The sequence below is a fragment of the Perissodus microlepis genome, chromosome 12 (assembly GCF_051167445.1).
Source record: "Perissodus microlepis isolate ML-2025 ecotype Zambia chromosome 12, ASM5116744v1, whole genome shotgun sequence".
Lineage (NCBI taxonomy): Eukaryota > Metazoa > Chordata > Actinopteri > Cichliformes > Cichlidae > Perissodus > Perissodus microlepis.
The window spans coordinates 21,328,660-21,353,359 of record NC_140472.1 but is presented as its reverse complement, the minus strand read 5'-3'; the positions used below and the strand labels follow the sequence as shown (position 1 = coordinate 21,353,359).

Sequence of the window (24,700 nt, the reverse complement as noted above, 5' to 3'; positions counted from 1 at the left end):
TTATAATTTTAACAGCCTCCAAAGGTGACGCACAGGTGATAAGTGGTAGTTGATGACAATAGTCTCAAATTTTTTTAAATCCTTCTTCCTTTTGAGATTTGACCCAAACAGTTTTAAAGTATCTTATTTTCATCTGGCTCATGTTAACATCTAATGACTCAAATGCAATTTTTTTTGGCTTGTTTGAGGCACTTTTACACTTTTTTTTTAATTCCTCCCAGGCTCTTCGATGCTTTCACACACAAAAAGTAAAACCACATTTTCACTGAAAAAGTAATTTATTTACTTAACAGTGGGAAAATAAAGAAACAAAACAACTTTGCATTACACACCTGTCATTTTGGCAACAAAACCTTTAAAGATCAGGCACAGAGCCTTCAACAGTACAGGAGATCCAGAGGCACTCTAAGGCCTGAAGAGGGCAGCACGATGTGCCAAGCAGCTACTTTAACACAAGCTTAGAACGTTTGTCGATATTTCAGAAAGCCTCTTGTAAATCTTATTTAATTGTGTAACATATCGTGCCAAATCTAGCTTTTTCTGTTAGTGTGTGTGTGTGTGTGTGTGTGTGTGTGTGTGTGTGTGTGTGTGTGTGTGTGTGTGTGTGTGTGTGTTTAGGGAGGGCATGCAAAACAGCCTGACCAGGAGTCTAAGATTTAACAACAACAACAAAAAAAAGAACCCTGATTTTGATCAATAGTGGGAATATTCTTCAGGGGTCTCTTCATTTGTTTATTTCATTTTGTTTTCAGGCATTTTCCTTCTGAAACCTTCATAGATCTGCCTCTGAGCCTTTCTTCCCTTTCTTGTTTCCCTGTGAAACAGAAAATTGCAGAAAGGACACAATTATTTATGGATATCAGATCTGTTTGTGTGCTTTTATTAATTCAAGTCAAAAGATGGATGTAGAAACAGAACATGAGGCAAACACAGTCTTTATCAACTGGGGAAAAAAGAAAAACAAAAGAAATCATATTAACTTAAAAATAAAGAAAAAAGTGTTCAAATGCTCTGACCTGAATCTAAGCTCACCTGTCCCCTGACTGGGCCAAGTAAACTCTTTATGTTTCTGTCCTTTGGCTTACTTACGCTGACACTTTCTGACTTTACCTGTCTTACAGGCTGAAGTTTTTCTGTTAGGTTTCCACAGTTTCTACAGAAATCCACGAAAGCAATGAGGTGCATGCATGATCATAAACTAGTATGCAGTCAGTTCAGCGTAAATGAAGATGGAGACAACACTTTAACACCAGTTCTTCTCTCCTATAATGAAGATACCACACAGAAGAGTATTTGTACTCTCACCTGGTGCTTTGGTTGTTCTGACTGCAGTCCTTTTACTTTAGATCTCTCTTGTTCGAGGGCAGCGTGCAATAATGTTACCTAATTAAAATGAAAAACACAGATTTACAAATATAAATATTTAGAATCCCCCCCAACACTCTCTCACACACACACACGTGGTTACACAGTTACAGACCTGTGAAGACAGCTCTTCTTTAATATGCAGTAGCTCCTCTACCTGTAGAAGAATTTCTGCTTTGTCTTTCACTGAAAAAGAGAGAAAACAGAAACATCACACATGATATCTTCATCAGGAAAGGAAAGGAAGGAAAGTCAAAACAATCACTTTTTGGACAATGATTCTCCCCCACAGTGGGTTTTAAATCAAGACAATTGAGATGTGACTCAATCGCAGACAAACATTACATTCGTTGTTTAGGAATTGCAGACAACAATATACATATTCCTCTACATTCAGAGTCAATCCTACCTTTGTTTGCAGGTCACTCTTACTTACAATGACTTCTCTTTGGATCTCTTATTAGGAGTTGGAGGGAAAAGTTAAGGAATGCAAGTTCACTTAGAACAGCAGCTTTCATCTACTTCATTTGTCATGAAATAAGACAGGAACAGGCCTTAGCTGTCTATGAAAATGCTAGTCAGTCAATTCTGCCATTACTTTTGAACCACTGAAAATGGAGGACTGTGCATAAATATATCCATAATTCGGAATCATTTAATGCAGAAGTCTGCACCTCACCCACATCTCGATTGTTTGATTTAAAATCCAGAAGTGTTGTCTTGTTGTACAGAAGAAAAATTACAACAACAACAAAAAAGTGTCATTGTTCAAATACTTTTGGACCAAACTGTATCTACTGTGTTATCAAACTCACTCTCTCCCTGCTGCAGCATCTTCAGCAGCTGAGCATTTCTTGCTTTCACCTCTTTGTATTTTACCTGCAGAGACGAAAAGAAAGATTCTTTTTGTAGCACTGGACACAACAGTGACACGATAAGTGTTGGCTGCAGGTGTGGTCACCTTTCCTTTTTTCTGTCACAGTGTTACAGTGGGGAATGCTCATATTAATCATGCATATAGTTTCAACGACGAGTGAAATAAGCCAAAAGCTCAGGCTTCAGACTGATCAACATGCTCACGTTCTGACATTTTCTTTCAACTCTTGTCTCTGTATGGTGTTACTGAGAATAGATTCACTAACGTGGTTATCTCAGACTCACAGCTTTGGCTCTGTGCTGTTTAAAGGGCAGCAAATCAGCGGAAAGTGGCTCGCAGGGGGAGGAACTAAAACTGCTTGTTTCACACAGTCAAAGAGGGCTGAACAAAGGCAAGAATGAGAAAAATTTTATTTTTGAATTATGAATCATCCAAAGCTACTCTAGTAGAGTCCAGTGATAAAAATATGAAGTTGAAAATTAAATATGTAGACATGTTTTTTTTTTTACAGAAGAAGTCCACACTAACTAACAGTGCCATAGCAGCCCACAGCCTACGTGAGTTGAGTAAGAACATCTTAATGATGATGACAAACCAACACTAAACCCAACCTGTTTGGCTTTAACATGGCAGAGATTTTTCTGGTTAACTTCACCGTTTCTACAGCTGTGAAAATCAAATTTCCTTTTTGTGACTCATCATACAGGAAAAGAAAAAAAAAATCACTGTCCTTCTGAAACTGAAAGATGAATAGATCAGATAACTGTTTATGGCTGCTGACCTCCCACTGTGAAATGTTTTTTTTCAGCTTATCAATTTCCTGATCTTTCTTCTCCAGCTCATACTTCAGCTGCTCCGCTCTGGGGTCCTAACAGGAAGAAAAACATGAAATAAAATCAGCAAGTAAAGAAAAAGAAACTTCACTTTGGTAATGGTGCATGTATACAGTTTCACAAACAGCTTTTCAGATGTACCTTGAGGCAGTTAATCACTAACCAAAACTCAAAGGAAAAGCTAACTTTGTTCACTTTCATACCCGAGTTAATGAGAGAGCTACGTGAGTATTTTGTGATACTTGTGTCCACTCACTGGTTCATGTTCTGTTGACGTGCTGACTTCTTGTCCCTGGCTGTTCGTATACTGCTCGCGTCTTTTCTCCCGTTGGATTATCCGACTGACATCATCTTCCAAATTATTAAAAAAACGTTCGTCCTGCCCGACTCCCAATGCTAAATTAGCCGTTCTGGAGTCCTGGAAGGTAATTTGGTTGATGTTTTACACATTTTTTTAAGTTACAAACGAAATATTAAAAAATTTATTTTACCTTTAATTTGTCCCTCACTTGTTCATTCACATTTCTGTGCAATCTATAAAATATAAAGTAAACAGAGTGGAGCCTGCTCACCTCTTTCTCTTGTTTTCTACTTAAATTTTCTGCAAAGAGAAAACACAATGCAATAACTAGTTACAAGAAAATAACAATATATGCAATGTAGTAAATCATATATATGAGGTCCATATATAAGACTTTAAAGTAATCTGTAAGCTGGTCTCACCTGCACTGCTTTCAGCCTGGAAGTCTTGCAGAGAAACTGTCTTTTTGTCTTTTGCCTGCTGATTCTTCTTTTTGTCCTTCTTGCCTCCACCTTCTTTTCCTGACCGTGACTTTGGCGAGGACGTGTTTGTGTTGCCCTGATGAATGAAAGCAGATGCTTTGACTTCAGTTGGCTCAAGTTCTTGCTTTGCATACCAGAAATAAATTCTGTTTTGTTTTTAACCCACAGAAACTCCAGCAGAGTCATTTAAAACAAGATCCTTTAATCACCAACATGAAGAAGGAATAAGGTAATATGCTGACTTATAATTTAAGTGAACATGTCACAGGTGTGTCAGAGGGATGTGCGACTTACGTAAAAGTGAACATACAGCTCTGACATCTGTGCCCCCAAATGTGGCTTTCAAAATGAGAATATTAGTGTTTTTCTGCAGCGTACCTGCTTCTGTTGTTCATACTCCAGTTTACTTAAAATCAAGGCCTTTTCCAAGTCTGCCTCATATAGTTCTGTGGTTATCTAAAAGAAAAGGAAGAACATTGAATTTTAGGGACTTTTCGTGTTGTGTGTAAGGTCAGGTGTGGCCTGTGCTGCTCTATGAGGGACAGTCATACAAGTTTTACTATCTCACTCATCTGTAATGTGAGTAGTTGTCATTTCTAAACCTGCTCATCTCTCTGCTTCCACTGCTGCCAACCCTCCGACGGTGTATCCTGGTCCACCGACGTAGGATTGAGAAGTTCACCGGCTATTCCTGACAGCGTCATACAGGGAGAAGGGGCAGAAGATTTCTGAGGAATCTTTTTGAAGGCCAGATTACGCAACTAATAGAAAGAAAGATAAAACAACACGATGTCATCATTATTGACATAAACACAAATTCTATTGTTAGCTGTAGAAACCATCAACTTGTCTATGTGCACGCAGCAACAACAAAAAACAGTCTGTTTTCTCAGGATGTATGCTGCCTGTGATTTGTGTCTGTGGAGTGGAGGAGGATTTGTTAATGTGTTTAAGTGGGTGTTGGGCCTGAACACATTCCTTTTAATTGTGCTGCAACACTGTTATTCTCAGAGCTGAACATTTTCATTTTCCCCATTTTGTTTTTTAATGAACCGGTCAATAAAATATATATATATATATTTTTAAATATTTACAGAGTCCAAGGAGACAGTCTTCAAATCTTCACATTACAGATTCTGAGGCAAGATCATGGTTAACTCCCTGCTTATATAAGTCTAATTTCTGTCTAACTACAGTCACATAAGCCTGTCAGATGCAAGAACAGAAAACAGAAAACTTGCACTTTGAACTGGTAAACTGTGCTGAAACCAATTTGTTATTATTTTAGTATTTTTTCCTGGGATTGGACCAATTCCATATAAGAATTTAGTCTGCAAAATCCACTGGATGCTGTCTACTTCTATGTTATTTGATTTATTAAAGATGAAAGCTATCACACTGGCAGCTTTGAATAAAAATCTGGCCAAATATGAGTATCACCAAGAAGGCAGAAAGCATACCTGCATGCTCATTTATGAGGACTTGGTATGTAGGCTTCTGCAATGTAATAGCTTTAGATAAGTTCAGCGCTGATAACCAGAGACTAGTTTCACAACCATCACCAAATGATGTTAAAAATCATAGGGGTTTGTCTGAATGTTGAGGTTTTCTCTGTAATATTGCACTTTACAATATAAAATTTAAATGACCTCAACGAAATACAACTTACATATTTATCATCTGAACAGCATTTGTTTCACTTCTTTAGTAGCGAGCACACCAAAAACAAACCACAACCTGTTTACCTCTCCCTGCCCTCTGCCGTTTCGCTTCAGGAGAAGTGAAACGACTGAAGAGCCTGATCTTTCTTCATGTCACTGCAAAATAACACATATGTAAGAGGCAGAGAGCTGCAGGCTATTCATCTCACTCATTCACCTCATTTGCCTCACTCTGCTGCTGCTCTTTCTTCTTCTTCTTCTTGTCTTTCTTCTTGTCATTGCCCTGAGCAGCTTTCCCTCCGGCTGCACCTGCTTTTCCTTGTCGGGGCTTACCAGAGGAGTCCCGTCCAGTTTTGGTGGTAGCCTTCCCCGACTCGGAGGTGTCCGAATCCGAATCTGAATCTATCTGTAGCAGGGCAAAGCGGGATGCTGTGGTGGGGACTGTGATCATTGCAGACGATGCCATCGTGAGAAGGCAAACTGAACGATGAAAGCAGATAAATGTACAACAATTTATTCAGAATAACTTGGAGCAGGTCATAAAATGACGAGTTAGCGCATATTCACAACCTGTTTGTTTGTTGTTGGGGTTTTTTTTAGTACCACAGTATTTCAGCCAACACCTCCATAAAAAGCTACACACCGAGTCAGCACTGTGATCTTATGACAACAGACAGTAGTACAGATAAATGTAAACCATTTAAAGAGCTCCGTTACAGTCAATTGACACAGCTAGATTAGCATCGCATAGCAGCAGCGTAACAGCTAAGGCTTTGCCAGTGTTGTTAGCTCCTAAACAAGTGCAAAAGTGCCGCTCCATGTCAGTTAAAAGCACACGCGTGGACTCACGTTGATCTCCTTTTTTTAATGCGCTCACTGACTTGTGTTAAAGAAGGATTACTCACATGAAAACTGCCTGAGGATACTTTCACCTGTTCGCAAAGGGGCTGAGGGTTATCGTTGGTTTGCTACCAGCGATTGTCTCAAAAGAGTACAGAAGCCCGGCGGTGTCAAAAAGGAAAAAGGCTGGGATTCCCTTATCCTCTGCGCTGCGGGTGCAGAAAAAGAAGTGTTTACAATATGTGCAGATATATCGGTTATTGTGTGCAGCATGTGCGCAGTTTGTTGACCGAATCGCTTTTTAAGGCCAATCGCACAATACTAAGCGATTATCGCACAATAACTAGCTAGTTTAGCCTGTTGTCATGGTTACACCTTAGTTGTCGGTTGTCCAATCACGACCTGCCGTGTTCGTCATATTACAACAACTATCATATCACCATGACAACCGAACGGAAATACGCATTGGCGTAAAACAAATTGAAATATAAGACAAAGATAACCCAAGTAAATATAAAATGTAAATTTAAAGGTTGATTTAATTTATTAAGAAAAGAACTATCCAAACCTAACTGCAAAAGTAATTGCCCCTTAATTCTAATGCTCTTGATTTATACATTTCATTGTCAAGTATGTTGGTTTTATTGCATGTTAAAAATAGTGACAGCATTTGCAAGATTTTTTTTAATTACTAGTGTATAAAATGTACAAGAAGAGAAAGATCACAGCACCCTCACACCAAAATTAGGTTTGAATAAGCCCAGATAATCAAGACATTACAGTGAGGTGAGCATTTTAGTGTGTTTAATAAATTAGATTGTGAAAAGAGTAAACCAATATAAAAAAATAATAATTTACACAGCAATCAACATAAAACTACATATATAAAGTGCACACAAAGTTTGCATCAAAAAGCTTTATAATCCTGCAACAGTGCAGCATATTAAACCTTAAGCATTCACAATGAAGGATGAAAGATAGTGCTCCATGAACAAAATTGCTTTATGAAAACCGTCTACATTTTATGAGAATGTTCCAGCTTGCTGACTGACTTTGCATCAATGTAGTGGATATGGATAATGACAAGTATAAGATGATATATAGAAATACAAGAAAAGCGCCAACATATTTATGGCACATTCATGATTTAAGACATTTGAAAACTTGAAAGGTTTAGAACCTCCCCAAAAAATATGTGGGAGGGACAAAAACTTGTAGGATAAAAATTTATAACCACAGTGGAAGACAAATAAAAGGACTGAGCAAAGAGTAATGAGATTTTACTGCATCATCTCTCCAGGTCAACAGTTTGCAGTTCTTATTTTTTATGATGGTGCTGTTGTAGAAAGGTGAAATAAAACAGGAAAAAAAAGCAAAACAAAAATAATTATTGTTACAAGAAATTTAAGTTCTTCTGGCCTGAACTCTAAAGCCCCATTAAGTCATTGTATTGAGTGCCTTACAACATCAAACAGCTTTGTTTACTTCCTGGTATCTACTACAGAAACTGTTCCTGACATCTACATAAATACATCACCTGTCAGTGTTTCTGAGGACTTCTATAGAGTCCTCCAGGATTGACTCAGTGCTCATACCCACAGCAGACGGTCGCCTCCCAGTGGTAGAACCAGAGAGCTGCAGGTCAGCTGGAGTGATTTGCTTCAGATCCCTGCGACACAAACGGACTGGTGTCATCTCCAAACCTTCCCCAGACTCATCTCCTACTCTCCTCCCCAGGGACGGTGTGAGCATTTGGGTGTACTCTGGCATTTTTGTCTTTTTGAGGGTTTGGCGGTTAGAAGAAGAAGAAGGGCACTTGGTTTGGTTTTCATTTCTGTTCATACAGAAATCATTGTGTATCTTTTTGTCCATTTTCTCTGCATGTATTTTTTTGTATGTTGTTACAATATGCGTCCTTGTTTGAACCTCCTCAGGATGAGTTTGGGCTTCATTTGAAGAAATCTGCATCTTTTGCATAGGTTTGTGCTCCTGTGGGCAAGAAGGCTGATCATTAGGCTGCAATGAATCGCTGAGGATCACTCGGAGTTTCTTTTTGAGCTGCCGGCTGGTGCTTTTGTAGAAGTAAAGCTCTTTCTCCAGATGGTGCAGTCTGTCTTGCGTTGCCTGTTCTGCCTCTCCTGGAGCACCCTCTGAACACATATGCAGACATACTGTGAAACCAAGTGTCATAAAACAAATTCAAGTTCAAATCCAGGCTCCACAAATTTCCTCACCTTTAAGTTTCTGCAGCAGCAGCTGGATGTTGTACTGGTGATCTCTGTGTTGCTGGGTGAGCCTGCGATCTGTATCCAAGGCCAGACGCTGCATGGCAGCCTCCATCTCTCTCAACAACATCTTTTGCTCTTCTGCCTGAAGTTCCAGCTCTTCACAGTGCAAATGTAGATGGCGCTCTGTCTCTCGAAGACAAACAACCTAAAAGGATGATAAACTTTCTGATAAAGTGATGACAAAGTACTGTAGTAAGTAAGACTATCCATTCATCCATACGTTCATCTGTCTGACTGTCCTATGCTTCTTTTTCAAATCTGGGCTGCAGGGGCAGCAGGCTCCCAAACTTCTCTCTCCAGTGCATTCCCAAGCAAGGTGAGAGATGTAATTTCTCCAGCATGTCCTGGATCTGCCCTCCTCCCAGTAGGACATGCCCAAAAAAACCTTACCTTGGAGGCACACAGGAAGCATCCTAGTCAGACACCCGAACCACCCTAATTGCCTCCTTTTGATCTCTTTATATTTTAGGGACACTACACTACAATACACAACAATGTCAGAGGGAAAACGGAAACAATCACACAACCTATTATGAGAAAGCACTTGGCAGAAGTGGGCAGTAGTGGTGCAATAGTGGTACACCACTGAACTACATGTGAAGTGAAAAAGAGGTGAGTAAACTTATTAGAAAAAAGGAAACCCTGCAGCTGTATTTCTCAGCAGAAATGGTCCAACTGCAGGGGGAGGTGGAGAAAGATGGATTGAAGATGGGTTGAAGATAGAGAAGGAGATAATGTGAAACATAAAAATGATGGACTGAAACAGAAAGAGAAAAAGAGAGCTTTCAGATTCCGTATGAGCACCGTAAAATCACTTTTTACAGGTAACTTAACAAGCTTTTATCAAAATCTGAGATGATGGGAAAGAAAAGGAAGAAAATTAATAGAGGATTTGAAGACGGAACAAGATATAGAACTAGAAAGGAGAATGTATATGGATTATATGTAAAGCAGAATATTCCATATATACATATGTATGCAAGTTTACGTTACCTTGTTGAAATATTTCACAAGCAGCTCCAGCGCCTCAGGCAGCGACAGGCCCATAAGTTTTCTGGTGACATCACAGAGTTGGGCGGGTTCAGCGTTTTGTGACTGATGCAAAGAAAAGTTTGTGGCCGACAGCTTCTTCTGTATGTCCTGGATCGAGCGGTTTTTAAACTCAAGTGCTGCATCCAGAGCTTCGATAGCTTCTTCCACCTGGAGAAGGGAATGCGTCTCCTACATGACGACACACACACATCACTTCACCTAAACCTGTACCAGAAATACATCGTGGTCAAATTTACACCATACACACAACACTCCCTTTGTTCTGACCTCCACAGTGAGCACTTGGTTGTCATTCAGCTGGGCGTCCAGAGCGTCTCTTCTCTCTTTAAGCAAGTCTCGCTCTTTCTCCAGTTCCTTCATGGTAACTCCTGCCTTCCTCCTCTGTAGCTGCTTCTCCAGCGACTCCAACTGCATCGACACGTGCAGCAGGTCCTGACTCAGAGCCTGAAAAACAAATTGATAATAAACCTCCTAATTCTGCCATTTATACGTGTCCACCTAATCTTTTACTGTAATTAATAAAGTGACTTGTGATAGTATTTAAATTAAACCATAGCAAACACAGTCTGACCTGACTGGAGCGCAGCTTCTTGGTCTCTAATTTGCTTTTCTGTTGCACACACGCCTCCCTGTGAATGAGAACCTCCTCTCTCCTCTTCAGCTCCTCCTCTAGCTCATTCAGCTCTGCTCTCTTCTGAAGAACATGCTCCTCTTCCTCCTCCAGCCAACTACTGCAACACAGCTACAGTGAGAAGGTGAGGGAGGGAGAAGAAGGAAGGAAGGAAAAGAGGAAAGGAAGGGGCACAAGGGCCAAAAAAGGAGATTGATGAAGACACGACAAAGGTAGACCCTAAAACACTGTAAGAAGATTAATACCTGCAGTTTCCTAAACTAAACTAAACTAAACGCACTGTCCAAATGACTATTTCAGGGGAACAAGAACAATGTTTTACCTGTTCATTTGTGTCCTCTAACTTATACAGTTTATATACAGTTGAAACTCCAGCACTTTGCTCCTGTAAAAACAAACAAAAACAAACAAACAAAAAACAACACCCCCCCCCATATTTGTCATATATTGTTCAAATCTGATATTTCTCTTAATGATATAACAGTTTTCAGGTGATCACATTATTATATTATTCCTCCATTTTCTGATTAGTTTAAATACATTAAGGTTTTATAAGATAAAGGTTAAACTGCTTTTATGTGAAGATTATAAAAGCTGACTCATATTTAAACTTTCGTTAAGCAAAGATAAATATGAAAGTGAGAAAAAGTTAGGCGTATGGATGTTTTTACCATTTTGTAAAACTGTGAAAAAACTCTATTGTTTCTTTTTAAACTTGATTTTTTTTTCTAATTATTAACTATTTTTCCTTGGTATTGCTCATTTTGCCCCATCAAGTATTTGGACCAACAAGGCAAAATGCTCACACAAAAACAATTTTAATAAGTTCATCTCTTTTTTTTTTTATTGTTGTTTAAAATAATCTGTACAGCTAACCTCATTTTCATTTTGTTGGACTTCTTTGTTATTCTCACTGGTCTCTCTCAGGCTGCTCTGAAGCTGTGCTCTCTGCGCTCTCATGTGCTGCAGGCTGTGATACATCTCCGCTCGCAACTCCCGTCTCTGCAGGGAAAGTCTTGCAAAAACGCCGGCTTTTCTGCCGTCCTCAGTTTGCCTGTCACGTGTTTCCAAAGACTGAGTTTCCTTGTCTACCACACAAAAGCACACACTTAGAGATGCATGTACTGTTTAAAATAATAGATAACATGAATAAATTTGTCATCTTTTCAGTTCAAAAGCCAAATTAATCTAGGGTAGACAAGAATCAGCCTGAGCATTAGAGAAATATACTGTCATTACTTCAAAACATGACTCTGAGATGATCAGTGTAGGCAGGTCGTGGATAAGCTTGTGTATAGTAAGTTAATCATTACAATCTTCTTGTCATTGTCATCTTTGAATTTCTAACGATGCTTCTGGAAGCTGCAGGACATTCTGGTTATAAAGCTTTTCATACTTCCTTCGATACACCAATAAATCCAGAGGCTTCAATAGTTCCTCACTTAGCAGAGAGCAGAATACAAAGTATGACATTATCTAAACACACCAGTTTGCTCAAGCTCTTTGATGAGCTCCTCCTTCATGCGCATGTTGATTGACAGATCTCGGATCCTTCTCTCAGTAGCGCTTGCTCTTATTCTTGCTTTCCTCGTAGATCTTTGCTTGAGCTGGTTTTCCTTGATGGCTAGAAAAGGATAGCTGAGAATGTCACAGAAAGGTTCTAAGGCAGAAAGCCATCACTATAAAAAAGGATAAGCCTACAGACAAGATGCAAAACAGAGTGCATGTAAAGTGTACCTGTGGCTCTCTGAGGCTGCTGTAGTCCTGGTTTTCCACCACATGTGTGATTTGCTTCTGTGTTTTTCTCTTTCAGAGCTGATTTTTTCTGCTGATTGGTCCATGTTTGGTTTAAAAAGCGCCTGCAGAAATGTCATTCTATTAGTCCATGGACATCGTTTGACATTAACTTTATACTGAGTTTTCTGAATCAAAGCTTGACTTAGTAAATCAAACACCTGAAACATTTCCAAAACACCAATCAGGCCTATAATACACACAGAGGGAAAATTATGAGTATTTACAATACATATGTTATAATACCATATATCAGAGGTGTCAAACATATGGTCTGGGGGCCAGACCATCAATCAGGACAGTCATCTATGAGGTGCCGTAAGGGACATTATTACTGAAATGCTCTCACACACACACACACACACACTAGTGAAATGCTCTCACACACACACTAGTGAAACGCTCTCACACACACACACACTATTGAAATTTTATCTCTCACACACACTAGTGAAACGCTCTCACACACTCCACTGAAACGCTCTCACACACACTAGTGAAACGCTCTCACACACTCCACTGAAACGCTCTCACACACACTAGTGAAACGCACTCACACACACTACTGAAACGCTCTCACACACTCCACTGAAACGCTCTCACACACACTACTGAAACGCTCTCACACACTCCACTGAAACGCTCTCACACACTCCACTGAAACGCTCTCACACACACTACTGAAACGCTCTCACGAACACTACTGAAACGCTCTCACACACACTACTGAAACGCACTCACACACTCCACTGAAACGCTCTCACACACACACACACTACTGAAACGCACTCACACACTCCACTGAAACGCTCTCACACACTCCACTGAAACGCTCTCACACACTCCACTGAAACGCTCTCACACACACACACACTACTGAAACGCTCTCACACACACACACACTACTGAAACGCACTCACACACTCCACTGAAACGCTCTCACACACACACTACTGAAACGCTCTCACACACACACACTACTGAAACGCACTCACACACTCCACTGAAACGCTCTCACACACACACTACTGAAACGCACTCACACACTCCACTGAAACGCTCTCACACACACACTACTGAAACGCACTCACACACTCCACTGAAACGCTCTCACACACACACTACTGAAACGCACTCACACACTCCACTGAAACGCACTCACACACACACACTACTGAAACGCACTCACACACTCCACTGAAACGCTCTCACATACTCCACTGAAACGCTCTCACACTCTCCACTGAAACCAGAGGCATTTCCGCTGAACAGGAAGTTGTATCCTGACAAGGAAACTAATGGAAAAAGTGGTAAATTCCAAAACACTGCAAGGATGTCTACTCAGCAACCTGCTAGTACAGCGGTCTCCAACCTTTTTTGCACCACGGACCATTTATGGTCGACAATATTTTCACGGACCGGCCTTTAAGGTGTCGTGGATAAATACAATAAAATAAAACCAGTACCGGTACCAAAAAAAAAAAAAAAAAAAAAAGATTTATTCATAACACATGGGAAACCGAGTTAACAATATAAATGATATAAAAATAAAAAAACGATAAATACCCTGAAAACCATAAATTTCAAACTCGAGCCTCAACTCTTGCGACCCAGTACCAAACGACTCACAGAGCGGTACTGGTCCAGGACCTGGGGATTGGGGACGGCTGTGCTAGTAGCCTAAGTGAAGCAGCCGCATTACTTAAGAATATATTAGCTTCCTTGAATCCAGGAATGGATTCAAGTTGCAACACAGAATTCGGCAGGTATGTCCTGTTTCCCCTAAGCTTTTTATATTGGCAACTCAACTGTTAACACTATTAATCACTATTAATCTAATGGTTAACACCATTAGAATTAAATGGTTAAAATCTTGTCTGTCACAGCCAGACTCTATGTAGTTCCACATCCCACGATCCTTGTTTAATAAAATAGGAGGATTAGACTTCATTTTGAAATGTGATTTTGAGGTAAATAAAATCCCAATCAAGATATCGAACTTTCCCAAACAGACTTTGCATTTTTGGAAAATGATATTTACCCACAACTTCTCCCCATAATTCAACCTTATGGAATAATAGAGTAATAACACTTAATCAAAAATCAATTTTCAAGAGCGTCTGGTTTAAACAAAAAGCTTATATTCATAACAGATTTGCTGGATAATAACGGTGTCATTCTAAGTTACACAGACTTTTCAGAAAAATATTGTCTAAACTGTTCTCAAAGAGAATATAACAAATTTTATGAACTGGTCCCACTGCCTCTGCTTCGTTTGATTAAAAACTTTATGATATACAATAATTTCTCATCAGTGCTCCCAAATTTATTGCTAGGACAATGTCAGCTGTTTGATGAAAATGCAATAATAAATTTATTAGTAGTTTCTTTAAAGACAAAATATTTCATAGTTACGACAGAATGGTTACATGGCATGGTTCTAATATAGTTATTTCAGATACACTGGACAAAGCATACTTGAAATTTATGAAATGGCCTATTCTACCTAAAGTTAAAGAAACACACTTTAAAGTAATAAACAAAATTAATCCTGTGGCAGAATTTCTAAAAAAGAGATTTGGCTTTGAGGTGGATCAGTGTTCTTTTTGTACTGATGAAAATGAAACCCTAGAACATAGGTGTCAAACTCTGGCCCACAGGCCAAATTTGGCCTGCAGCCTAATTACATTTGGCCCGCGAAGCCATACCAAATTACTATTAGAGGTGGCCTACTGGTATTATACAGCTAATATATATGTTGTTTAGTATTAAGCTTTGCTTGTTCCATATTCAGTTTTTCAGCAAAACTTGTTTGAGTCCATAAGAAAAGATTCATTCTTATATCTGGAGGAAGATTTTTTTTTTTTTCAATAAATATTAACGTTAGCCCGCGACTTTGTTCCAGTTTTGAATTTTGGCCCACTGTGTATTTGAGTTTGACACCCCTGCCCTAGAACATCTTTTTTTTTTCTATGCCCTATCACACAATGCTTTTGGTGTGACTTAAAAAATTGGATTTCCCTAAAAATTAATGATGTGCCACTATTTGAATTACATCATATCATTTTTTTATATGGATCATCTAGCATTGGGTGTCTCAGACATTATTAACATCATCATACTTTTGAGTAAATATCATATCCATTGTGCTAAATGGAGGAACGCTAACCTTTCTCTCCCTGGTTTTATTAATGATTTTAAGATATTTTTTTCTTTGCTATAAAAGACAAAAAGCAAATATGCCAAAATGCCTGTCTCCTTCTATTCTAAATTTTGACTTATGCTGAGGCTAATATATTGTTAAGTAATGCAGCTGCTACACTTAGGCTACTAGCAGGTTGCTGAGTAGACATCTGTGTAGCCACTTTTTCCTTCAGTTTCCTTGTCAGGAAACAACTTCCTGTTCAACTGAAACGTCTTCCTGTTCAACTGAAACGTCTTCTTGTTCAGCTGAAACGACTTCCTGTTCAACTGAAACGACTTCCTGTTCAACTGAAACATCTTCCTGTTCAGCTGAAATGCCTTGGTTTTTCAGTGGAGTGTGTGAGAGTGTTTCAGTAGTGTGTGTGAGAGATAAAATTTCAGTAGTGTTCGTGAGAGCGTTTCAGTAGTGTGTGTGAGAGCGTTTCAGTAGTGCGTGTGAGAGCGTTTCAGTAGTGTGTGTGAGAGATAAAATTTCAGTAGTGTTTGTGAGAGCGTTTCAGTAGTGTTTGTGAGAGCGTTTCAGTAGTGTGTGTGAGAGATAAAATTTCAGTAGTGTGTGTGAGAGCGTTTCAGTAGTGTTTGTGAGAGCGTTTCAGTAGTGTGTGTGAGAGATAAAATTTCAGTAGTGTGTGTGAGAGTGTTTCAGTAGTGTTTGTGAGAGCGTTTCAGTAGTGTTTGTGAGAGCGTTTCAGTAGTGTTTGTGAGAGATAAAATTTCAGTAGTGTGTGTGAGAGCGTTTCAGTAGTGTGTGTGAGAGCGTTTCAGTAGTGTGTGTGAGAGATAAAATTTCAGTAGTGTGTGTGAGAGCGTTTCAGTAGTGTTTGTGAGAGCGTTTCAGTAGTGTTTGTGAGAGCGTTTCAGTAGTGTGTGTGAGAGATAAAATTTCAGTAGTGTTTGTGAGAGCGTTTCAGTAGTGTTTGTGAGAGATAAAATTTCAGTAGTGTGTGTGAGAGTGTTTCAGTAGTGTTTGTGAGAGCGTTTCAGTAGTGTTTGTGAGAGCGTTTCAGTAGTGTTTGTGAGAGCGTTTCAGTAGTGTGTGTGAGAGCGTTTCAGTAGTGTTTGTGAGAGCGTTTCAGTAGTGTGTGTGAGAGATAAAATTTCAGTAGTGTTTGTGAGAGCGTTTCAGTAGTGTTTGTGAGAGCGTTTCAGTAGTGTGTGTGAGAGATAAAATTTCAGTAGTGTTTGTGAGAGCGTTTCAGTAGTGTTTGTGAGAGCGTTTCAGTAGTGTTTGTGAGAGATAAAATTTCAGTAGTGTGTGTGAGAGCGTTTCAGTAGTGTGTGTGAGAGCGTTTCAGTAGTGTGTGTGAGAGATAAAATTTCAGTAGTGTGTGTGAGAGCGTTTCAGTAGTGTTTGTGAGAGCGTTTCAGTAGTGTTTGTGAGAGCGTTTCAGTAGTGTGTGTGAGAGATAAAATTTCAGTAGTGTGTGTGAGAGCGTTTCAGTAGTGTTTGTGAGAGCGTTTCAGTAGTGTTTGTGAGAGCGTTTCAGTAGTGTGTGTGAGAGATAAAATTTCAGTAGTGTTTGTGAGAGCGTTTCAGTAGTGTTTGTGAGAGCGTTTCAGTAGTGTGTGTGAGAGATAAAATTTCAGTAGTGTGTGTGAGAGCGTTTCAGTAGTGTTTGTGAGAGATAAAATTTCAGTAGTGTGTGTGAGAGTGTTTCAGTAGTGTTTGTGAGAGCGTTTCAGTAGTGTTTGTGAGAGCGTTTCAGTAGTGTTTGTGAGAGCGTTTCAGTAGTGTGTGTGAGAGCGTTTCAGTAGTGTTTGTGAGAGCGTTTCAGTAGTGTGTGTGAGAGATAAAATTTCAGTAGTGTTTGTGAGAGCGTTTCAGTAGTGTTTGTGAGAGCGTTTCAGTAGTGTGTGTGAGAGATAAAATTTCAGTAGTGTTTGTGAGAGCGTTTCAGTAGTGTGTGTGAGAGCGTTTCAGTAGTGTTTGTGAGAGCGTTTCAGTAGTGTTTGTGAGAGCGTTTCAGTAGTGTTTGTGAGAGCGTTTCAGTAGTGTTTGTGAGAGATAAAATTTCAGTAGTGTGTGTGAGAGTGTTTCAGTAGTGTTTGTGAGAGCGTTTCAGTAGTGTTTGTGAGAGCGTTTCAGTAGTGTGTGTGAGAGCGTTTCAGTAGTGTTTGTGAGAGATAAAATTTCAGTAGTGTGTGTGAGAGTGTTTCAGTAGTGTTTGTGAGAGCGTTTCAGTAGTGTGTGTGAGAGATAAAATTTCAGTAGTGTGTGTGAGAGCGTTTCAGTAGTGTGTGTGAGAGCGTTTCAGTAGTGTGTGTGAGAGATAAAATTTCAGTAGTGTGTGTGAGAGTGTTTCAGTAGTGTTTTTGAGAGCGTTTCAGTAGTGTGTGTGAGAGATAAAATTTCAGTAGTGTGTGTGAGAGCGTTTCAGTAGTGTGTGTGAGAGATAAAATTTCAGTAGTGTGTGTGAGAGTGTTTCAGTAGTGTTTGTGAGAGCGTTTCAGTAGTGTGTGTGAGAGCGTTTCAGTAGTGTGTGTGAGAGCGTTTCAGTAGTGTGTGTGAGAGATAAAATTTCAGTAGTGTGTGTGAGAGTGTTTCAGTAGTGTTTGTGAGAGCGTTTCAGTAGTGTGTGTGAGAGCGTTTCAGTAGTGTTTGTGAGAGCGTTTCAGTAGTGTGTGTGAGAGCGTTTCAGTAGTGTGTGTGAGAGCGTTTCAGTAGTGTGTGTGAGAGATAAAATTTCAGTAGTGTGTGTGAGAGATAAAATTTCAGTAGTGTGTGTGAGAGCGTTTCAGTAGTGTTTGTGAGAGCGTTTCAGTAGTGTGTGTGAGAGCGTTTCAGTAGTGTTTGTGAGAGCGTTTCAGTAGTGTTTGTGAGAGTGTTTCAGTAGTGTGTGTGAGAGCGTTTCAGTAGTGTTTGTGAGAGCGTTTCAGTAGTGTTTGTGAGAGTGTTTCAGTAGTGTGTGTGAGAGCGTTTCAGTAGTGTTTGTGAGAGCGTTTCAGTAGTGTTTGTGAGAGTGTTTCAGTAGTGTTTGTGAGAGCGTTTCAGTAGTGTGTGTGAGAGTGTTTCAGTAGTGTTTGTGAGAGCGTTTCAGTAGTGTGTGTGAGAGCGTTTCAGTAGTGTGTGTGAGAGATAAAATTTCAGTAGTGTGTGTGAGAGTGTTTCAGTAGTGTGTGTGAGAGATAAAATTTCAGTAGTGTGTGTGAGAGCGTTTCAGTAGTGTGTGTGAGAGATAAAATTTCAGTAGTGTTTGTGAGAGTGTTTCAGTAGTGTGTGTGAGAGATAAAATTTCAGTAGTGTGTGTGAGAGCGTTTCAGTAATAATGTCCCTTACGGCACCTCATAGTGATCTACCAGAACCTTTTCTGTATTTCACACATTTTTTCATGTAGAAAAACAGAGACATGCTATATAAGATATCTCAGGTATTAAATATGTCATTAAATAGCTTTACACAGAAAGCTTCACTCATCCAGACCCACTTAAGATGAAAGTGGATCTGGATGTGGCCCTCGATGTAAAATGAGTTTGACATCCCAGCGTTATATAGAGATTTGCTTCAATTAAAATCCACTCACACTCTTCAAATTAACACTTTCCGTACAGTTTAATGTCCTTCACTGACAATTGATGAGGCAAACAGATTCATTCATCCAATTCAGGATCACACGGTGACTCCTTATTTCATTATATGTGCCAAATGCAGAGGAAGATGATCAAACCAAGAGGGTTACTTTAAAAAGTGTAAAACTTGCTTTAGCTGCCAGTTCAAACCTCCAGAGAAATCGAAAAAAATCTAAAAGAATAAAAAGAGAAACTGAAAAACTTGACATTAGATGTTTTTGCCTTTGTGAGACGTTTGCTTGGCTGCACAAACCAAGTGAAGAGTGGTTTGTTGTCTGAACAGGTCGCTGCCTAGCAGCACAATATGCAGTCATCCTTGACAGCAAAATTGCAGCGTGTCGCTGGATTTTCAAGTACACACAACACACTATCCAGCCTTTCTTCCAAAACTGATCTGCAAAGTGCAAAACCGGCGTGGAATAAATGCAGCAGCATCTGAAGAAAACACTTTTTACTTCTTCAAAGTCCATCCTTGCACTACACATTTAGCTTAAATTGCCTTAGACATGAATAAATGATTTAATGCCTCAGATTTTTTGGATTGCTTGTTTAGCAGAATACACTAAAAAAGATTCTTCAGCCTCAATAAACATAAAGCAATAGTTGTGAATAAAATGCAGCTTAAATATATAAAATCAAATGTTTATTTATTCAAATAATTAATCATCGGGGATTCTATACCAATCATGTAAATTTCATTTAACCAATAAATTTAGCATATTGCACTGTATTTATGTAACAGAATTACAGAGAAAATTGACATGTAGTTAAATTAGTTAAGTCAGCATTTGCAGTGTAAGTTACTTGAAACTTACTACTTATTTTTGCACAAAAAAGAATGCTGCTCTCACCTAAATCTCGGTCTGCGCATAGATGTGTCATTCTCATCCTCTTCCTCCATCTCTGGTCTGCCATCTTTGCTCTCTGCCTGCTGTTTTAAGAGCGGGCAGTACACGTCCTCTTTTTCCTCGATTTCAGCCAGCAAGAGTTGGCCATGCATCTTAAAAGCTGCCATTACCCTCTCCAGTGTATAGGCTGGTGGACTGGAGTGAATCTAGAAGGCACAGGCACAGATAATAAAAGTAAAAAAAAAAACAAAAACATTATAACAGACCAAACAAAAACAACAAAAACAAAAAAAAAACCCCACTTATGAACACCAACCTAACCCACACACTACCCACCGCTACCTACCTTCCTGGGAGGCTTCCACATGCAGCTGTGTGTGATCAGAGGCACACTGTGGGGTCTCTTGCCTGGGTACTCAGACCCCACCACTTCCACTGTTGCCCCTGAGGCTGTCCCCCGAAAGGTCATGAGTTCGCCACGAAGGCGATCAATCATTATCTGCTGGTTCACCAGTTGTTCTGTCTAAACATTTGCACAGAGGCGCACATTTAAAGAACAAACGATAACACAGCAGACATGCCTTAAATTCATCTTTTAATTTTTTTTTCCGTAAATAAAATATACTGATTTCTGCATCACAGAGCAGCTCTTTATTGCACTGTTCTCCTCCTCACCTGTATACGTAATCGCTGCTTTTCTTCCTCTAACGACATAAGGTGAGTTTTCCTCTCTTGAAGGAGTTTCTCGAGTTCCTCCTTTACCCGTCTCAGTTCTGCATCTTTCTGCTCCAACAGTTGCTCGTCTATGTGGAGAGCTTCCTAAGCATACGAAAGAGAAACTGGATAGGATAGCAAGCCTATAAAATTGTACAGCTTGGCTTTTGTTTATGTAAACAGTTCCATTTGAGCCATGCTGCATTTGTTCACATCACCTTATCAAAAGCTCTCAGAGGATAAGATATTCCAGACGAAATGTTGACAACTTGTAACGGAAACAAAGGAATAACCAATGATATACCAATGGCTTCACTTCTTTCTACAGCCTCAAATCTAAACGGGATGCAGTCATTCTTAGTTTACATTAGATATGCCAGTGGTTTTTTAAAAAAAAATCCATATTAGACTTCAGTTCTTTAACAGCAATTCCATCAGCAGTTTGAATGCTTTCAGTCTGAAGACGCTTCTCCTATTCTGAATAACAGGTATCTATGAGGGTACAGTAATATATAAATAAGACACCAAGCTCATTTACATGCCTTTGTTGTTGTTTAATGTGACAGGCATGTCCACATGTTGGAGACACTAGCCATCTTTTAGGCTTCAAGGTAAGCAAATAAAAATCTCTGAGGTTTTTTGCGTTACTTTTTATCAATTGCTTGTAATCAAAGTTTTTGCGATCTCTTCATGGCAACATCCCTTTTAAAATCTTTTATAGTTACCTGGCATTTTTTAAGCTCTTCTCTGAGGTTTAATGGAGCAAAATGGTCTCCCTCCTCCTTTGAACACTCCATACGAGTTGGAGGTGAGTAACTGACAGCTCTGAGTCTCTCTTGCCAATCCTCCAGCCGCTCCCTGAAAGAAGGACTTGGAGAGGGGCCAGAGATATTCTCAAGAAGAGCAGCAGCTTCCTCTGCCAACAGACGGTATTGTGACGTTTCCTCTCGGCTTGCTGTCCTATCTGGTTCAGATACTCCGGTCTGACAGTATGCATTGATGTCACTTCCCTCTTCATATCTCTGACCAGTCTTTGCTTTTTCTGTTTCCACCTCTCTCTCCTTCCCTTTCAACAGCTCTCTCAGTGTCTCTACTTCATACTCCAGCTCCCCTAGTCGAGCGTCACTGGGGTGCCAGGTTGTAGTAGGACATGATTTAACCTCTGTTTGATCCGGTGTTTCTCCTGGACGGTTCTGAACGGATCGGGCAGTGGATGCAAACTGCAGGACGCCCAGGGTGTCAGCTACAAAGTGGTCGGAGGGGCTTACACACGCCACCATTAGCGTGTGGGCGCTGCCTCCTAATGAGTCGCGAAGGAGTCGAGTTATCTTGGCATCACGGTATGGTACGTGTGCACTGCAGGAGTTGTTAGTGTGCCGATTTCGACTTAGCTCTGAAAGTGCACGGATAACGTTGCCCAGCGCAAACAAACCTGTGTTGATATGAGCAGACTCTTTCAGTTGTGTCCCGGTGTTCCCAGTTTTTCCAGCACGTTCCAAGCCTGCCAGGTCAACCAGACAGAGCTTAGAGGAGCGGACAGACTTAAAGGAAGAGTTCTTGCTGTTGTGGCAGGATAACATGACCTGAAGGGTGAGGATGGTATGAGAGCGACTAGAGCGCTCGTTCATTCCAGTGGTGCCGGTGTGCCGGAAAATATTTCCCATCTCTACATTGTTGAGCAGCTCCTCTGCTGAGGTGATAACAACCTCATTGGCTCCCACCACCACTGGAATCACACAAAGAGACTTTTTAGTCAATGAAACAAGACTGTTGCTTCCCCTGTAGGCAGACATTCACACAAAATGCCTAATCTCACTGGATCATTTATCATTCACTCATTAAATGTGCTGAAAACAATTTTACATATTATTACAAGTAGGTGCACCGCAGAGTCGCTGACTGTAAATGATTACACAGTATATAATATTTTTTGCAGTACTTGTGATTTCTCCAGTGCGCTCTCTCAAACTTTTTATCCTGAAATACATACATGTTAATATCATCACAACGGTCTATCAATCGGATGAAACTCAGATGGATGGTCGAAAATATAGGATGCAGTTTGTCATCTCTGAAAGTGTATGGTTTCTACTTTTTTATTTCCACTCTGAATATTAAAATATATGTAAAGTAAAGGTAGAAAAAGTTGATTACCCGTGTTTCCCCTCTCATCTTCCCTGATACGAAGCTCTTTGTGGGTGGTCTGCAGCTGCAATAGGTCTCTTAGTTCCTCCCTGTAGACCTCAATGTAGGACACCTTCACTGTGACATCCACAACATCACTTTCCTTCCTCTTCTCCGCCAGGTATAGGAACAGATCCTGGGCTGCGTGGTCAATAATTCCCCCCTCTTCATCTATGGAAGGTTTTGGAAAAAGAGAATTACAGTTATGAAGTTAGAAAGTTCAGATGATTAATGGGCCTTAGAGAGCACAAACAAAACTCCTAAAACTGCTGTGTTTAAAGACTCAAGCCCACAGATGTTGGTTTTTCCACACTAAATAAACAACCCCCTGAACCCCTTAGTTCCCTTTTTCCTACAATCCTTGAACTCATCAGTCACTTATCAGTCAGAGTGGTTAAGCTCTGTATTGGAGCTTAACCAAATTTTTTGGTTAAACTTCACATTACCTCGGCTCCTTCTGCCCAGTGTGTACGTCTTGCCTGATCCGGTCTGCCCGTAACAAAAAACGGTTGCATTTTCACCGGCGACCAAACGCTCCACCAGGCTTTGGACGCAGGACTCGTACACCTCATCCTGGCTGACTGATGGTCCAAATGCGTTGTCAAAGGTGAAGAGTCGGTCCTCACCCACCATCACCTGTCCGGTCCCCGGCACTACACGCACACACACCCTGTGGTCGTGGAGGACTTCTTTAGGGAGCAGAGGCCGGATACGGACCGCCACCCGCACACACCCTTCGCTCATGACGTCCTGATGTCTTTAAAGGAGCTCTTTAACTTGTTTATCTCGATAGTAACAAGAATCAATAAACACAAATTCACCGTAACACCTGGTCACTTTTTTTCGGGCAATCGCTTGTCGCTGTCTTGTTAAACTTTGTAACATCTCGTTTGTTGTCGGTCCTCGGTTGCCCGGGAAACCGCTGCCGCCGCCGTCATGAAACGGGAAGTGGGGATGTTCAAGAGTACTCGTGGAAGTCGGTGCCGTTAAGGCGACAGCGCCATCAGGAGTCTGAGATTTACTTGATTTATAGATTTGTTAGGTCTTTTTAAGATATGACTTTCATTTGCCATACAGCGAAACCGATCATATGAGACAACCAACCAATTGTTATTTAACTCTATTTTTAAGACAACCGGACTTCTTTAAGTCTGCGAAGAGGTTTCAGCTCTTACTCAAGAGTCTTCTCCAATTCTAAAGATTTCAGTTGTTTTTTTAATAAAAATCAGTTTCTACTTTACAAAGGTATAGAGCAGTTTTATTTACACAGGCATTTGCTTAGTGGTTAGTATGAGTGTATAGTTTAATTTTTTTTTGTCTGGTCATTCTGGATATATACGTATTCTTTTAGCTGTACAAGAATTCTGAAACAGAAATGTTTCCATGTTCAAAGGTATAGTGTGGTGAAACAGGCCATGTCTGTCCTGGGATAAAGTGGAGGAGTGCACAGAAGCTGTTTACAAGAGGGGAACGAGCAGACTCGTTTCCTAAGGAAGCTGAGATCCTTCAATGTGTGCAGCAAAATGTTGGCGCTTTTCCTACAGTTTGTTGTGCTGAGCGCAGCTTACCTCACTGTGGTCTGCTGGAGGAGCAGCATCGGGGTTGGTGACACCAACAGACTGGATAAACTGATCAGGAAGGCAGGCTCTGTGATTGGCTGCAATTTGGACACTATTCTAGCTGTGGTGGAGAGGAGATCACTGCACAAACTGTGCCATGGGTCATGGGTAATCCTGACCACCCTCTGCATCGCTTACTGGACAGGCAGCAGAGCACCCCATCTAATAAACTCAGCTGGCACGAAGAAAATACATGAAATCTATTAAACCACACGCTATCATCCTAATAATACAGTATACCTGTCAGGCAGACTGCATCTGCTAGATAATTTATTATTATTATTTCAAATTTTAGCTTAAACCTCTCAATATTCAGCTTAACACAATATCTGTACTCCTTCATTATGCAGACTGCAGAAATCTCTCATCTGAGAAAGGTTTCCATCTTTCATCACATTTTTGCTATATTCAGTGCAGGCTGTCACTTTTTTCTGTTCCC

At 40.2% G+C, this 24,700-nt stretch overlaps 2 protein-coding genes across 2 annotated transcripts; both read right to left on the bottom strand.

Annotated features, from left to right (window-relative positions):
* Positions 1 to 547: 547 nt before the first annotated feature.
* Positions 548 to 6,720, bottom strand: gkap1 (G kinase anchoring protein 1). The gene is made up of 12 exons (XM_084947141.1): positions 6,425 to 6,720; positions 5,737 to 5,999; positions 4,461 to 4,619; positions 4,237 to 4,314; positions 3,799 to 3,934; positions 3,648 to 3,676; positions 3,332 to 3,493; positions 3,024 to 3,110; positions 2,181 to 2,244; positions 1,481 to 1,551; positions 1,306 to 1,383; positions 548 to 814 (listed from the first exon to the last, which is right to left on the bottom strand). Exons 2-12 carry the CDS (start codon positions 5,983 to 5,985, stop codon positions 773 to 775), a joined length of 1,155 nt encoding a protein of 384 aa, XP_084803267.1. The 5' UTR covers positions 5,986 to 5,999; positions 6,425 to 6,720; the 3' UTR covers positions 548 to 772.
* A 426-nt stretch (positions 6,721 to 7,146) lies between these two features.
* Positions 7,147 to 23,675, bottom strand: LOC146376263 (kinesin-like protein KIF27). Its single transcript, XM_084947039.1, has 15 exons — positions 23,089 to 23,675; positions 22,613 to 22,813; positions 21,184 to 22,184; positions 20,420 to 20,563; positions 20,091 to 20,267; positions 19,748 to 19,950; positions 12,069 to 12,190; positions 11,818 to 11,955; positions 11,208 to 11,419; positions 10,654 to 10,716; positions 10,272 to 10,442; positions 9,968 to 10,144; positions 9,641 to 9,868; positions 8,594 to 8,792; positions 7,147 to 8,509 (listed from the first exon to the last, which is right to left on the bottom strand). Exons 1-15 carry the CDS (start codon positions 23,384 to 23,386, stop codon positions 7,893 to 7,895), a joined length of 3,951 nt encoding a protein of 1,316 aa, XP_084803165.1. The 5' UTR covers positions 23,387 to 23,675; the 3' UTR covers positions 7,147 to 7,892.
* Between the last annotated feature and the right edge of the window lie 1,025 nt (positions 23,676 to 24,700).

What these genes read in the sequence shown, in the direction of transcription:
- LOC146376263 (XM_084947039.1), bottom strand. Translation starts at nt 23,386, where the DNA reads ATGAGCGAAGGGTGTGTGCGGGTGGCGGTCCGTATCCGGCCTCTGCTC. An exon ending in ACCAAGTGCTCACTGTGGAG is followed by an intron (nt 9,869 to 9,967) that starts GTCAGAACAAAG and finishes GTCGTCATGTAG; the next exon opens with GAGACGCATTCCCTTCTCCA. An exon ending in GCTGCTGCAGAAACTTAAAG is followed by an intron (nt 8,510 to 8,593) that starts GTGAGGAAATTT and finishes ATATGTGTTCAG; the next exon opens with AGGGTGCTCCAGGAGAGGCA.
- gkap1 (XM_084947141.1), bottom strand. Translation starts at nt 5,985, where the DNA reads ATGGCATCGTCTGCAATGATCACAGTCCCCACCACAGCATCCCGCTTT. An exon ending in GGAAGCAGAGAGATGAGCAG is followed by an intron (nt 4,315 to 4,460) that starts GTTTAGAAATGA and finishes CTTTTCTTTTAG; the next exon opens with ATAACCACAGAACTATATGA. An exon ending in GATGCTGCAGCAGGGAGAGA is followed by an intron (nt 1,552 to 2,180) that starts GTGAGTTTGATA and finishes TCTCTTTTTCAG; the next exon opens with TGAAAGACAAAGCAGAAATT.